The sequence below is a fragment of the Diabrotica virgifera genome, chromosome 2 (genome assembly GCF_917563875.1).
Source record: "Diabrotica virgifera virgifera chromosome 2, PGI_DIABVI_V3a".
Taxonomy (NCBI): domain Eukaryota; kingdom Metazoa; phylum Arthropoda; class Insecta; order Coleoptera; family Chrysomelidae; genus Diabrotica; species Diabrotica virgifera.
Genome location: NC_065444.1, coordinates 230,468,450 through 230,485,997, shown reverse-complemented (window position 1 = coordinate 230,485,997; position 17,548 = coordinate 230,468,450). Strand labels below are relative to the sequence as shown.

General features: G+C 32.0%; 1 protein-coding gene across 3 annotated transcripts in view; it reads right to left on the bottom strand.

The window, feature by feature from the left end:
- The window catches only part of LOC126880470 (mothers against decapentaplegic homolog 3), a 57,381-nt gene extending 41,592 nt beyond the window's left edge, over nt 1–15,789 (bottom strand). For 2 of the 3 annotated variants that reach the window (XR_007696602.1, XM_050644329.1), the window contains exons 1-4: nt 15,458–15,788; nt 9,924–10,126; nt 8,037–8,172; nt 5,262–5,422 (exon numbers count right to left, since the gene is read on the bottom strand). Coding sequence is in view for 2 of the 3 variants with exons in the window: in XM_050644329.1 (XP_050500286.1) it covers nt 5,262–5,422; nt 8,037–8,172; nt 9,924–10,126; nt 15,458–15,660 (703 nt within the window). In the remaining variant the exon portion in view is untranslated. Of the gene's footprint in view, nt 1–5,261; nt 5,423–8,036; nt 8,173–9,923; nt 10,127–15,457 lie in introns of all 3 variants that reach the window. The other variant, XM_050644330.1, reaches the window with a different exon arrangement.
- Between the last annotated feature and the right edge of the window lie 1,759 nt (nt 15,790–17,548).

Below are 17,548 nucleotides of genomic sequence, written 5' to 3'. Positions count from 1 at the left end.
CAGGCTGAACATAATTTTTTTCCACCTCTTGTAATTGCTTTACAATAAATTGTTATCTTTCTATAATATTGTCTTCAGTGGTTTCACCTCGTGTTTCACAACTCTTACTCGACTCTACTCGATTTTCGAGTAATAAACAAACATAAAATATTTTAAGTCACTTTTTCTAAAAATGTTTGTGGACAGCATGTGGATATATTATTAAGTTTTTAAAGCCTAATTAAAAAAAATATCTTTTACCGCCTAATTCAAGATATAAATCATCCAGTTGGCGCAGAGTCATATTGTTTAGGACAACATAATTGGTTAATTCTTGAAATACTATAAGCAAAAATGAAAATAAATTTCAATAGATATAATAATCTCGAAAAGTTCTTACCATCCTCGCTAAATATTTCTTTTACTAACACAATTCTTTTAACTTACACAAAAATCTAACATGTAAAGTTAGGCCGAATTTACTTTGTAATACTAAGGCGATTTGGCGGTTTCTAAATGTAGGCGTAGCTTTCTTAAAAGTATATTAGCGGCAAGTGCAATATGCTAAGGTATATGTACGGTAACTGTAGCAGATACCGTCAAAACGCCATAGTATTTACCATTTGCCGCCAAATGGCTTAGTATTTTAATTGAAAAGTGTAGATACCGCTAACAAAATTGCAATTGTATTTAAAATATATTGCTTCTACAACTCAAAAGACTTTGTAAATATGTACTAAATACCCTGTTCTACCTAGAAATACAAAAATCTCATTTTCGATAAAAAATCAGTTACCGCCTTTGGGCTTAGCACGGCAGTGTAATATAATACAGCTTATACATTGCCTCCCTCGGTAGACCGCAAGCTGTATAGTAGAAACATTATCATATTTATAATATCTTATATTATTATGAGTAATATAAGTTAAGTTGACCGATAGAATATTATGTTTACTCGTATTACAGCTTCAGTTATGTGTGATGTATAATATACGTGGTGTACTAATACATATTATGACGATTAGAACTCTTTCAACTCTTTGAATCGTTGTATCTCAAAAACGGTGGCTCTTAGAAAAAAAAGTATTAACATATTTTTTATATATTATTATCTAATCTACATTTTTTGTTAGAACTAATTTTATGATAAAACTTACAACTTACCGTTTCGCTGAAAACCGCTAAAAACCATATTTGGTGACCTTTGACCCCGCGTAAATTTTTTAGCTCAGGTCTGATTTATGAGGACTTTTTAGATTTCATTTATGATGGTATTTTGAACAATGCTGCCAATTTTCAGCCTGATGGTAATTATTGTAACCTCACTCCTATTTTTGCGTCTAACTAGACCGGTCTAAATATGCAGTCACATTCCTCCTCATTCGTATAGGAAAAGGTCCGAAAGATAAACTGTCCATGTCCGATGAAACTAAACTGTCTTTCACTTTATCTTTACTCAGATTTTGAGTACTCGGAACTATTTTTCGGACCTCTTCCTAGACGAATGAGGCGGAATGTGACTGCATATTGGTGAGTCATTTTCGCCTTCTTTGTTCGCCGTTTCTTGTCTTATAAATTGTAACAGTCAGGGATTAAGGATGTTACCAGAAAGTAGTTCTACGAAAGGTTTTCAGATTTAAAGTACAAAAAATACAAGATCCTTTGTAAAGGGTATATTTAAAAGACCCCAATAAGGGCTACATCACAAAACAAAACGTTTTCGGATTAATAGGTAATCCACCATCAGTGTTAAGCCCTAAAATAGTAAGTATAACCTAATTAATAATAGACAATGTTATAAGAGTTGACTAAGGTTAAGAATTGACACAGGCCATACTTACAATAGCATGCATGCGTGAGCCACCAAAAAGTTATGGGTAAGAACCCTTTAAAAGTTTCAAGATCTTAAATGATATTACATATTTTTATTAAAACGGATGGATGTTGCAAATATTCCTGGATGTAACCCTAGACAACACAGGACTCTAATCCACGTGGATGTGATATGCAAGGAACGTACCTCACATATTGAAAATTGAGTATCAACTGAACTGAAAGGTGAAAGAACTTTAGAAGTATGCCAGTGACAGATTGTCAATGCGACGTTATGAACTATTTTGTTACTTCAGCCAACGAATTTAAAGTTTATGTTGATGTTGAAAAATATTGGTGTTAGAAATATTCGAACATCAATGTAAAATTGTGAAATATGTGATGATTAAATATATGAACAGGACAAATGATAAATAGGTACTAGGAGTTATGCAGTCAGCAACACATTAGGATCTTACAGAAGTGGTAATAGACTTAGAATTATTAAAAAGGCCTTTTACGAAAAACGTCTAGGATATCAGAATTTGTTTAATGTGTACATAAATGTACAATTCTAAGTAATTGATTAATGTGTGAGTGTTTTGATGACTGATAATTTGATCTAATTTGTTGAGTACAGATAAACTTGACAAAATTGGAAAGTGATGGTATATTTCGTTCGGCTGAAGAAATTTTGTCGTTATGTGCGAATGAGAATGAGACTAAAAACACTTGATAAGACTGATAACCCAAGAGACTCAACCCCAAACCGCCCGAAAATGAATGGATGAAGGGTGGTAGGAAGGGTGGTAGGAAGGTAGGGGTGGAAGGTAGGGTGGTAGGAAGAAGGGTGGAGGATCAGGGTGGAAGGATGTGGAGATAATCAATAATGTAGAAAATAAAACGGATAATGTAGAAGTATGTCTCAATTGCCGTAGAAGCGAAATAATAAGAATGTGGAACGATAAAATGTGAATAAAATGTATTGAGAGTTTGAAGTACGATGTTGCCGATAGAAAATTTGTATAGAAATAAAAAAGGTTAGTCAAAGCTAGTCAAAGGTTAGGATAGTCAAAGTATGATGATACACATAAGATGATAGGATATAGATGATATGTGTTATGAAAAAAGTTGTCAGTGTAGGGGTTGAAAATCTCGATTTAAAGGAAAATGGCGATTAACACAATTAGGACTTTTCTGCTTCTCTTTAACTATTTCTAAGTCCTCATACAGGTCCAATTTTAGGAAGTTTTTTTGAGGGATGTTATGTAACAATGAGACGTCTTCTGGGATGTTGAGAGTATGTTTATTTTGTATGAGATGTTGTGAGAAAGTTGAAGTGTTCTCTCTTTTGGTATGTTCTAAGGAACGAGAAGCTAGTGATCTACAGGTTCTTCCTATACAGGGTAGCGAGAAAGTATGGAAACACGGTGATTTCTCGGAAATCGCTGTAACGATTTTTATAAATTTTGGTGGGTAGGGGTGTCCTAATGCGGCCGATATTATGGTGGTAATTACATTGTTGTCAAATCTTCCGTTTTTCTGAAAATCTAATGAACTTTCTTACTTTAAATGGAACACCCTGTATATTTTTTGAGTTTTGAAGTCCTTAAAAAATACTGATTATTTTTCATGTTATGTTCCCTATACCTAAATGCCATAATTTCGGAGTTATTGCTACATTTGTAAAAAAACTAAATTTTAACAATTTATAAAAATCAATTTTTTCGGCCCAAGTAGACGTTATTTTAGGTTCTTTGTATCATTGGGAACAAAAAAGGTCTTTTGTAATTTTCCTCAAAGTTAATGGTTTCCGAGTTATAAACAATTTAAAACTGAAAAAAAATCGAAAATGACGACTTTCAACGTTCAAAACACAAGTAAAAAAATCAGTTTTAAAATTACGAAGTACCTAAATTCAAGCTCAAACATTTTTCTATCAGATCCCTATAAGAATTTTTGGCATATTTTATTCTAAAACATTGTTTTTTTTTAATTGTTAATAAAGCTCATATGGGAGGACGGGCTATCGCACATCATTAACAAATAAAAAATAATGTTTTAGAATAAAATAAGACCAAATCACTTATCGGCATCTGATCAAATAAAGTTTGAACTTGAATTTAGGCAGTTCATAGTTTAAAAAATAATATTTTTTACTTATGTTTTTGAACCCAGGAAATCGTCATTTTTTGATTTTTTTCAGTTTTAAATTGTTTATAACTCGGAAAGGATTAACTTTTGAGGAAAATTACAAAAGACCTTTTTGTTCCCAATAACTCACAGAACCTAAAATAGTATCTACCCGGTTCAAAAAAATAAATTTGTATAGTATCAAAAAATATACAAGGTGTTCAATTTAAAATAACAAAATTCATTAGATTTCCAAAAAAACGGAAGATTTGACAACAATGTAATTACCACTATAATATCGGCCGTATTAGAATATCCTTACCCACCAAAATTTATAACAATAGTTCAAGCGGTTTCCGAAAAATTACCGTGTTTCCATACTTTCTCGCTACCCTGTATATGTAGCATCACAATTGGAGCATTGTAAACTATAGACTCCACTACGATTCATATAGTTAATAGTGTCTTTAGAATTGGTAAGACACTGTCCTAGATTATTTTGTACTTTAAAAGAAATGTGAGTGTTATCAACTGATCTTTTAAGAAGGTATCTGATATCACCGGAAAGATGTTCATGATGATACGGTAGGGAAGCATAGAGGGCTTTAATGGTCAAGTCTCTGGGGAAAGCAGTCTCTCTCAAGACTCTAAGGTGTCTCTTTTGGATGAGTTTGTTTATAAGATTAGGGTCGTAGTCGTAACCGTTGTTAAATGCTATTTGACGGAGAATATTGAGTTCTTTATTATAGTCAGATGGAGATAATGGAATTGTCTCTAGTCGGTGCACATAACTGTGGAAGGCTGCATAACAGCTGCTTCGGTGCACATAACATTGTCTATTATTAATTAGGTTATACTTACTATTTTAGGGCTTAACACTGATGATGGATTACCTATTAATCCGAAAACGTTTTGTTTTGTGATGTAACCCTTATTGGGGTCTTTTAATATACCTTTTACAAAGGATCTTGTATTTTTTGTGATTGATGGTATACAGCCAGCTACATGAATTTTATTTTCCTCGTGGATTTTTAGATTTAAATGATTAATTATTATTTTTAATAAGTTCTGCATCTGGACTTTTCATCTTTTCTTTAAGAGATGTCGTTACAGCGTCCTTAAAGTGGATTATAACATTATTTTTATAATTCTGCTTAAATACGCAGTTTCTTTTTTTTTTCGATTCAGAGGTGTTCATGTAGTCTCACTGAAGACGTCTAGAGACAGAAACAGCTGTCTGGGGATCGTAAACCACCTCTGAATAAAAAATAAACATAAACTGCCTTTCACTGAGACTTTTAAATTAATATTTTTATTATTTATGAGATTATACGTACTCATGTTGTCATTTGGATCAATAGGATCTCCATCTTCTGACATATATCCAGGAGGGGGTGTCTCTGTCGGAGGAACTACACTGTGAGGTGATTCCATATTTGTCGGAGTGGGACATATGCCTACCGTATCCATGTAAGTGGTGGGGTGCTGCAGGTGCAATCTAACAAATCAATCAAAAATTAGATGATGCTTCCTTTAATTATTAGATAATAAATATAGGATTATTAGGAATTAATTAGTAAAATATACAGTATGGGAAAGATTCAAAGATTCAAGATTCAAAAATTTATTGACTACGTTTTTCAAAAAAAAATGTTTTTGAATTGTAGCAAGTCAATTTGATATATATAAAATATATAAGATATATAAGATAATGTGTAAATATATACAAATATATAGAAATATAGATACAGTATTTCTCGTGATCATCTTTCAGTGCGTCACAGTTTTTCGATTTCTTTCTAACGCATTAAATTGTATGTGACAGAAAAAAAGGCACGTCGGTGATTACATTTCGTCGGTGACATTTTTATAACATTTATTCTAGTTGTCGATAGACGGCGCCATAATAAAAAAATATTTTTTTTTTAATTAGATAATAATATTACAAATATAATCTGTATAATTTATAAGACTATACAAATCAAAGAAAATACCATTTTAAAAATGCAAGAAACACTTTTGATTTGTTTTTATTCCAAATTGAAAATAAAATGTGACAACTGTCAGATTTAACTAAAATGTCATGTTAGAATAAATGTCATAAATGTGTATTATCACGGACTTACCCTTTTTCCTATCATTTGTTACGCACTGAAAAATGATCATGAGATGAGAAATACTGTACATTCACGCGAATTCACAAAATGAGACATCGGAAAACATAGTGAGTAATATTCATGTCCATGATACTGCTTTAAAATGATCAAAATATTCACTAACAGAGTAAAAAAGCAAATCTCAGAAGATATTTTTTCAGAATGACTTTAAATTTATTGATTGTAAGGTTTTTAAAACCCCTTAGGTAGGACATTATATATGTTAAAGTCAATAGAGTTTTTTTGTGATTTACTCAAACGATATTTGACTGTTCTGATATTATTGGCACCTCTTGTGCTGTAATTATGCAAGTCAGACTGTTTAATTAAAGTATCTGCAGTTTTGTGTGTTTCCACGAGAACATTGTATAGCCATAGTGTTGGCAAGGGCATTATTTTATATTTAATTCAATGTAGTTAGGTACTTAGGAAATAGTTCAACGTAGGTATGCGCTTTCAGTGGGAGCAACAGAGAGACGCCCATATAAGGCCGGTCGTCCATTGGAAGCGTAGTCGCACGACTCGTAGGTAGCGCGTATACGTCCGTGTATGTGCGATCATGCGACTGAGCGACTGGTATCATCCACTGCAGACGACTGTATACTACTTAGTTCGCGACTGTCAAACTGGCTGTCATCATCAAAAGAAGGTGTATTTTTGTGAATAGCGTGTAAAATATACATAGAAAGCATAGTTTGAAAGGAATAATTTATTACACAAATATGTATGTTATTTATTAACAACTTTAAAAAAAGGTTTGTACCTTTGTACAATGGCCTCCCCTTTAGCGGGAATCGACTCTTCCATATATTGTTGGCGATTCAAATTTACACGAAATATTTACTATACTTTATCAGTATTTAATTACATTTTTCACCAAATTGAAAAAAAAACATTAAGTAATTTGTTAATAAAAATAATTTAAAGATTTATATAACTTTATATTTACTTGGTTTAGATGTAAGACGTTTATTATTGTAAAAATTTCAAATAAAAATTCTTTCGAAAGTTTGTTAATCCTAAAACTATAAGAAGTATTCACTTCTGTCGGCACTCGCAAGTGCCACGCTCTATTTTTTTATTTTTCGTTTACATTGTAATTATATATTATAAAATAATAATATTAAAAACTCTTATAACTAGCACCTATTTCTTCTGCAACTTTCGACCACAATGTCCTTTGAACATCACGTGAATGATATCTTGTGTCTTTCACGTTTTGTCCCACAACGGAGACTTTTCATAAACGGCACTAATCAGTTTTTCGTTATTAATTTCCATATCGAAAATAACACAATTATCGAAAATTAATACAATATCAAAAATACCTGAACATATATTTATTGCAAACCAATGTAGCATCAACATGCGATTACCAGCGACTAATCCCATTCTAGAGGGATCAGTCGCTTGTGGTCGGCCGAGCCCGGTCGCTCAAAGTCGTTTGCAGTGGACGTTGTTTAGTTACCTTTTATTTGTTAGGATCAGTCGCTTCTATACGGGCGTATACGCGCTACCTTCGAGTCGCGCGACTACGCTTTCAATGGACGATCGGCCTAAAACGATATAGAAGATATAAGAAGCCAGTGTGACCTAACCAATCCGTTTCGTAGGTATGTTTCTGCAAGAACAGCGTTGCCAAAGTAGAAAATTAACAAAAGAAATTAACAAAGTAGAAAAAATAATATATGTATTTAATTTTTGATTGACGAATCCACCAAAGCCATTTTTCAGAAAAAAAAGATCTTCTTTATTGTATAATTTGTTCTATTCATATATATCTGTATAAATAACATACTACGGATATATTATACGTATCTATCTATTAGAGTTTCACTGATAAATTATTCTTCTACTATTAAATTCTATTTCTCCTCAGTTAACATCCCTATTTGTGATTTTATTGTATTGTATGTCAGTATCTTGAAATATAACAAAACATTTAATATTACTTACCCTACTAACGTATTAGTATTGTGGTGGGGAAAAGAAGTATTCTCTGGAACAGAAGTGCTCAAATCCTCAAGAGAATGGGGAAATAAATTATTTTCATCACCTAATGTATGACGAGGTACTAAAATTGCAGGTAGTGCTAAAATAAATAATACAGTAGTTAGTCATACAAATACAATAAGATGAAAAAGACTAAGTTTTCAATCTATCTCGGAGGTGTAACCAGAGAAGGTTCCCATTGTTTTTAGTCTGGTGGGATGTAGAGTAACATTATGTTGTTTTATATGCCATTAGATTGAAAACTTAGTCTTTTGCTAGCAGTTGCCGCTAGGGCATCTATGCCGTTTCATTCTTTGCAATCCGTGACGACTGCAAGCCAAGGTTTGTTTTGGTTGGATCAGAGAGAGGAGCATATGTGCCTCCTGATAAGAGACTAATAAGTTTCGAAACCGGTAACCGGTTTATACTTGTGGAACGCCTTACGGGTTCTACTGTATATACATAAGTGTAAATCAAAACTGACGATAACATTTCTCAGCTTCAGTCACAAGTAAATGATTTTTATGAGTGGTGTGGTAGAAATGATATGGAACTTAATATTAATAAATGCTTTTTAATAACTTTTGCTAGATCCCGTTCGCCTATTCACCATCAATATTTTATTAATAATACTCCTGTCACACGTGTGAATGAAATTCTGGATTTAGGTATAATATTTGATTGTAAATTAACATTTTACTCTCACATTGACCATACTGTTTCGAAGGCATTTAAGATGTTGGATTTTGTATACGTTCATCAAAAGATTTGTCAATTCACACAATAAAAATCTTATATTGCAGTATCGTGAGATCAATTATTGAATATGGTTCTATTGTCTGGTCACCTAGATATGCATATCAAATCCTAAATATTGAAAAGGTTCAAAACAAATTTTTACGTTTTGCAGCTTTTAAGATGGGTTTAACAGTTAGAAATTATACTTATGACAATATATTAATGAGATTAAATTTACAAACTCTTGAACGCAGACGAGTCATGTTGGATATTTGTTGTCTTCGCAAAATTATCTCTGGTGTTATTAATTCCGAAGAATTGATAAGTCTTGTGTGCTTTAATATACCTACCTGTTAGATTGACACGAAATCCACAAATATTCAAGGAACACCGGCATGCTACAAATTATGGTCAATATGCACCAATTAGTAGATTGACCCTGTATGGAAACAAGTTTAGTCATCTAATAGATTTGTTTGGTTCTTCAATTTCCTATATTAAACAAGAACTCTGGCATCTTAAATTTTGAATTTAAAAAAAATTAAATAGATTTAACTGTTGTAATTGATTCTGTTGTTTTCATCATTTGAAAATAATTATTCTTTTTTATTTTTTATGTTTGTGTTTTATAGTTGTAGTTTTATGTGTATCTAATTTTTATATTTTCATTATTATGACGAAAGCTCTGCTTTATTGTATTTTGTATGTATTGGGTTTATCCCGTTAATAAATAAATAAATAAATAAATTTACAGCATATAAAATATGGGTATTACAGAATGTGCCTACTACATAGGTAGTACAAAACTAAGAGCAATACATAAGGGATACAGACAAATTTTGAGATATTAAGAAGAATATAAATAAAAGAAAAATAGATACCTAAGTAGTAAGTAAAAACAAATTAATAGAGATTAATTAAAAATATTTTCAATTGAACTGATTATTAGTGAAAAGGCCAACAGGAAAAGGGTATTAGTGAAAAGGCCAACAGGAATAGAAAGATTACAAGAATTGAGTATAAGTTAGTATACACATTTTTAAAGATCTACAATGCCTACTTATATAAAGGGAAGGAATCATATGCAAACAAAATATAAATAACACATCTTACCTGGGGTCTCGATTCTTGTGTAATGGTATGGATTAACACAAACCTCCTCCTTTTTTAAAGCATAACCATATTCACAATGATCCAAAGACCTTAGCTCATGATGTGACTGAAGTTCAGGCCACCTCCATAAACGACAATAAATAACATGAGGTAACCCCTTACGCTGTTGCTGCAGGTTCCCTATCTCAGCATTGGGACGTACCCTAAAAATGAATAACCAATAGGTAAATTAAAAATTAAGCAGTGACAACCATACATACCTATATATTAATACTTAGACTGCACTCTGTAATCTAAAACTAAGTGACGATTATGACAGAGAAAACTGAGGGTATTAGGTGGGAAACCTCTTTCTAATCGTAGTTCATCAAATCGGTGATAGTAGGAAAGTGATGTGATTAACAAACCCAACGTCATTAGATAAACTCTGTCACTTAGAAAGAGACTTCCCACCTAATAGCCTCAGTTTTGTCTGTCGCAATTGTCACATAGTTTTAGATGGCAGCTCGCAGTCTAGGTATAATATGTCTATGGTGACAACAAGCTTTAACCCTTAACCAAAAGACTTTTGCAACACAAATGGAAAGATCTGGTCTCACATTTGATTGTATATAATCCCTATATATTTTTGTCATAAGGTGATATTTAAAAAAACATTACTCAGCTAACTTAGGTATTAAAATGTTCTGATAAATATCATATTCATTGTTAACACATTGACGGACACATTGTCTATAGACGTTCTAATTTCCATTGATCTAGCATAATATTCATTTGATGCACTGTCCGTCACAGGGTTAAGATATCTTTAATTTTTCAAAAAAAAACGCAGTAAACTGCAAGTAACTTTAAGAGGGTAAAAAAATTGTAACATTTTAAAAGATTATAGAGTTAAAAACTCTATAAAAAACTAATAATTAAACTATATTTTTATGAGTACTAGATAACTGTTGAATTAAAAAGGTGACTACATAAATATTATATATTAAAAAAAAAAACAGGATTATGGTCTGCTGCAATCACCAAATCGGTATGGAATACTGAAGGTTAAATCGCATGCTTGTATTGGATACAAAAGTAATGAGTCATTATATGCTTGATTAATGGACAAGTTGTGCACATTTTATGTTTTTGTAAGGTAAGTGCCCCATTATCTTCGTGTAAATTTGAGGCAGGTATGTCAAGAATTCAACATAGACATAATAGCTTGCATTTCTCGTGACATCCGACAGTGTGAAAGTCGTCTTCTTATGTATGGATTAACTCAACAAGTCTCTTTGTACTGGACATATACTTTCTAGGAGAGTTTCTGGATACCCTGTATATATGTTTGGTTGTGTATGACTTTTAACTTTAACATTAGTAGGTACTTAATTGAAACTAAAGCAATACTGAAGAAATGTAATATTTTCATTCATTCATTAACCCTTAGTTGCCGGATTATAAAAATAACACAAAATTTTTTAATTTTTTGATGAAATATGTTCAAAAATACATTCAAAAAGAAGTATAATTTTTTTCAAAATTTTTCAAAACCTTTTACGCAAAAAAACAGATGTGGTACTTTAAAGTACTGTCAGGCTGTGTAGAGTAATTTAGTGTAGGTAGTAAGTTATTAGGTGACTAATGGTAAATACGGAGATTTTTATCAATTTATTTGTAAAAACTATATCAACATTCAATATTGTGATATATATTGAAACAGTTCTTCTTCTCATTAGAACACAGATAAACTTTGCAGGTAGAACATGTTGAATGAGGTCGCGATTGAACACTTTGGCTGCTGCATACCTCACATCTACCTCTTTGGGCACCATATTTTACCCAGTGGGAGCCTGTATTTGAAAGGCGTACATCAGATGGGACTGAATAATATGTTCCTCTTCTTCTTCTTTCAGGGTACACATCACTATTCGGTCTTCGTCGTTTTGATGGAGTTTGCTGAAGTTTGTGAGCCATCAGGCCCACAGCAATTCCTCTTTGAAACTCCAAAAAAAATTGGGTTTCTCGTATGTCACAGAATATTATATAAGCATTAACGAATGCTATATCTATTAATTCCCAAAATAGCCTATGCCACTACTTCTTACTGCGTCTGTCTAGTCCATAAGCAGTTCTCAAACGATCAGCATGGTCAACACCACCCATGAATTTATTGTAATCTTTTACAATCATGGGAGCAACAATATCAGCCTTAGCACCATCTTTTTGGGTTCTTTGAACAGTTATATCCTCACAACCATGGTAATTACTAGCGAAGTGAACAACTTTATTGTCCTTCCATTTCCACACTCCAATATCCATCGATGAAAAAGAAACTTTTTATTCTGTCTAATTGTTCCACATGCTAAAGTTTGTTCACTTTTTAACTTCTCTAACAAGGGTATGGAGGTAAAATAGTTATCGAAATAAATCATTCTTTGCTTTCCCCATTCTTGTTCAGTAAGATGCAGAACTACACGGGCTCCTAGTCCAAAGTCCTTATACTTTTCTTCAACTATGCTGTGTTTTCCCTGGTAAATTTCATAATATATCCATATTGATCGGAAAGACACCACAATTTGTAGCCTAATGTACTTGAAGGTTCTGGTACAGCATTGTTAGAATTAATTAATGCCTCATCATCATTACCTATCTGATTCTTCATCAGTTTGGAAATTTAGGCCATCCGGTATATCGTCAAACAAGAAATTGTCAACAATATTTAATAATTCCGCATCACTTAGAGGTTTTTTGCTAGTCCAGTCTATTTTTTTTCATCTAAAAAAAGAAACGGGTTAGAATAAAGAAACGATAGTCGCGAAACAAATATATGTCCAGTAATAAATTATGTACTTCCAAATGCCTGACGGTACTTTTAAGTCCGCAGCGAAAAGTATCAGTTTTCTCAAACACCAGTAATTATTTATCAAAAGTAAATACTTACGCTTGCACTCAAATGTTTAGTATACAATATTATAATCAGTTATACCGAAATACGTTGATAATTTTCAATTTATTTGCACATGTGTTACAGATGACAAATCACAACACAATAGTTAGGTTATGCATTAATATCGTTATTGTTTTAAAACAATTGTTCTATTTAAAACAAGTTCTAAAACAATGTTGCCGGTTGATTGAAATTAACTTATATTATTCTCTATAAGGTACTTTAAAGTACCTACAGGAAAAAATCAAGGTAAATATAAAGATATGTTGTATACATATTTTTAAATAAGTGGTACTTTAAAGTACCGTCCGTCAACTAAGGGTTAACCATTCTTTTTACTAGAGAGTCCAGGCATTTGTGGGTTGCTCATTTAAAATTTCCAAATAGTATGTAGCATTGTCCAGTACTATAGCAGGTGGCAACAGTTTTTCTTCTAACCATTTCACAAACATCTCCCTATTCATATTGTCATGATAATTAGCTGATTTTCATTTTGATAAAAACACAAGATTGGCTCCATCAATAAAACCATGTTCTCCACATGAATGCACTAGGTATCTTTCTGTCAGTATCAATGTGTTTTATGAATTTTATTCTCATCCTGCCAAATCCGTTTTATTCCACCATTAGCAAAAATCCATGTTTCATCTAAATAAACAAAGGAAGAACATTGTTTTTTAAATTAGTTACAATTTTTTAAAAATTCTAATCTTTTGTGAACAACACTAGCTCTTTCACACAAAGCTTTTCAATTGTTTTCCTTTTTGAACTTAACCCAATCTATCTCAAAAGTCTCCAGAGACTTGTCTGGAAATTTCAAATACATTACTTTCTTTTAATATCTGTAACATTGAATCTAAAAAAAATGTTCTTTGTTTTCACACATTTTATAAGTCTCACAGATTTCAAATTGGCAACCTTCAGCAGGAATATCTGTAGTCTTTGGGTGTCAGCAAGGTTTGTATTGTGCGGTATTTTGTTCTCTTTATCCTTTTTTTGCTATTTGCAAAACTGACTTTAGTTTTATTTCACTAATACACAGTGTTTCACACACACGCTTAGGCAAGGCTCCCTTGGTAGCAAAGGCTCCCATTGGTTTTTTTCAGCAGTAACATAAGCAACTAGATTAAATATAAAGTTATCTACACCTAAAATATGTCTCAGCATTTTTTTTTTAATACACAAACACACTCTTTGAAGAATCAGTACAGTCAAACCTGCCATTAACGGATCAATGTGGCGACAGACCGATCCGGATATGAAAAAATCCGGATATCAAGACCACTACTTCTTTTATAGTCTCTGAAACGTTTTCTTCTTCATTCATTCCAGTAATCAACGCCGTCAATAACTTTCATCGATAGACACGTTTTCTAGATTCTATAATACATTATTTCGCCATCTTTTAGTTCTTCTTTTAGTGCGTTGTCCAACAGCAGGACTGCCTTTCTCGGTAGATTTCGGTAGATCCGGACGGCACAGAACTGTCCGGATATGGGGAGGTCTGGATATGACAAGTCCGGATATGGCAGGTTGTACTGTATTAACACTTGGCTTGGTTGCGTTTAGAGATATTTATAACTTACTTTGAGTGCGTTACGAGGCATATATGTCCCAAAGTGAAACTTTGCCACAGTACATTACACCACAGTCGGCGCACTCAACCGTTAGTGTAATATGAGATCTATTTGTCTCGTAACGCAGCCCATGTGTTAGTTAAATTATGTCAAGCTGACAGGAGAACCTTTTTATTGGAATAATTATTACAGCAATTTACATCTGTACTTCTTATGTCTCACAGTAAAATATTCCTTGTCAGGCATCAAAAATGGTCCTATGTTCATGGAATAGACTATAAGTAATTTGCCAAAATATAAATTTTATTTGTTCTTAATTGTTTCCAAGGCTAATCAAGTCATAAATATTTAATTTTGTATGTCTAACAATATTCTAAATTATTATTATTAAATAATTATTATTACTCTCAAATGAATTAATAAACCAAAGGCTAATTATTATTCCCATTAGCAAAACAAGAACCATTTCAATTTCAAGGAAGTGGTGCAAGTTTAGATCAAGGTCCAGGACATTTGGCAGACATTTAGGGTAGGTCACAAGCCAGACATAGTGAGGTGAGGGGGAAGCAAATCCATAATATGTAATGATGAGAACAATCGAATGATTTCCGCTATCGAATGTCCGTTCACTGAACTACAGCAATGATCGATTATTTGTTTTGGTGGAATATTTTTCATAACAAACAAAAACATTTTCGAAATGAACCAGAATAAACCAGATTTTCGTATTTATTTTTTTGCAATCGGCTTGTCTAATGAGCTTGTCCAAATTTGCAAGAGCGAATAAGCAAGAATAGATTGTTTTCTAATTTCAGCTATCATCCCGACAGTGAAAATTATTGTTACTTTCAATTATACAATAATTTAAATTTAAAAACGTAAAATGATTGTTAGGAACTGTCAAATTAATCGATAGTATTCATCGAACTATTCGATGCTATCTATTCGATGGTTTCTATTACTAAATAATATGACCTTAAACTTTATTTAGCAACTAAAAGAAAAACATTTTCAAGTACACTCACCTGGGTATAGTTACACACTTAGTATTGGGATTTTGCGAAGAAATAGCGCGTTCTAACTCCTCCAAAGCACCTGACTTTTTTAATTTTTTCACCAAACTTTTCACTGCTTTCTCACACCATTTGTCATCGGCGTCTGTGCCTTTTTTCCAGCCTAACAGTCGTTTAACCACCGGTGGTGTAAAAGAAGGTAACATTCCGTTCATCACAAAACTTCATTAAAACTGAACTTGATTAATACACAACAAATCTTTTAATCATTCAAAAATATTTATAAAATTCTATTGCTCATCAATGAGCCATTGCCATATTGTTTTTTGACAGATGAACGTCGGTAATTTGGGCACCGCGCAATGTTGCCAAGTTTAAATGCTAAAAAATATGAACTGAGGAAACAAAGAAAAATTGTTTCCTTTTACATTGAAAAAACACAACTTGCTTGAATTTCCACTTCCACAAATCTAAATATTGGTATCTTCAGTGGATTACCTAAACTGTATTCTATGATAAAACCAATACAGTCGAACCCACTTATTAGAAAACCGGTTAAAGGAATATCTCGGTTTAAGGAATAGAAATTTGAAGTCCCAAAACGTTTTTACTAGGCACATATGATCGGTTATTAGAATATCCCTGTTATAGGAATACTTTTGCTTGGCACGAAGGCTATTCCAATAAGCGGGTTCGACTTATATTATGTAGTTGCAAAAAAATAATTCTGAGTGAAACTGTGCCAATATAACAATTATAAAAGAATTAAAAATGTTGAAAAGGTTCTGATTGTGAAACAGTTTTCTTGTTGCATGTTTATGTTGCGTGTTTTTTATTTATATCCATCCTATGGAGTTTTAATCAAGTAGGTATGCACCTTTAATGCAACTACATAAATAGGTAGCTACATACCCCAACTAGGGTTTTCACCCTAGTATTTCTTTGGTGGCTCAGCTGACATTTAACCTGCCTAAAAAAACACTGATGATGATTTTTTAATAATATGTTCTGTGATGTAGTCCTTAAAGGGATTTTAATAAAATTTTATACCTTTTACAAAGGATTTTTTTTTCTAATATTTGTGATTGATGGTGTACAGACAACTACGGGAAAGTTTTTTCGTTTCCTTGTGGATTTTACAAATATAAATATTTCCATGTGATACAATTAATAATGCAATAAATAAAAAAAGAATGTGTGTGTACTTTGTACGCACGTAAGAAGTTATACTTCTATTATATGATTTAAACGAAATTAATATACTTTTTATTTATATTTTGTTTAAATATTAAACTAATTTATACTTACTACTTCTCAAACATTTTTATTAGAACAGTGCCAAAAATTAAAATAATAAAAGAATAAAACACACACAAACACATTAAACAAGCCACAAATGATGTCTGAACATTAATTGTCGAAAATTTTTTTAACTAAATACGTATTTTCTGAAAATACAATTATATAATAAATATACTTACAATCATAAAATGTATAAAAAAAACAAAAAAGAAAGTTTCTATTGGGACTCGAACCAGCGCTGATAAGAGCGGCTGGTATTGGAATTCATTCGCCTTCTCCGCTTAGCCATGGACACTATGTGTCATTATTTACGAAGATCGACTAACTAAACGGAGTAAACTTGTGATATTTTGATATTTTGAAAATTGATCAAATTATTTTAATTTTGAATTGAAATGATTTAGAATTGAAAAAATACAACAAAACATAGAGTAAAAAACAATATATTAGGTGAATATTGATAGAAATTTTGATGGTAATCAAATTATATAAATGAAAGTATTACATACTATGTATTTTGGCAGATCAAATAGGTAGGTTTATACCCATGATACATTAACAATTATTACGTACCTGTTGCTTTTAAAAACTATTTAAAAGTCACTACAATATTATAAACTTTTTTTTTCTGTCCTCACAACAATAAAACTAATATATTATACATTTGTTTACCTTTACCTCCAAACCACAGCTGCCATATCGGATAATTTTTGACATGTCATTTGAACATCCAATCAGAACAAAGTTATAATGCGCATGCGCCGGGCTGATAGGTTTTAACATATAAAAAAATCACCCTCT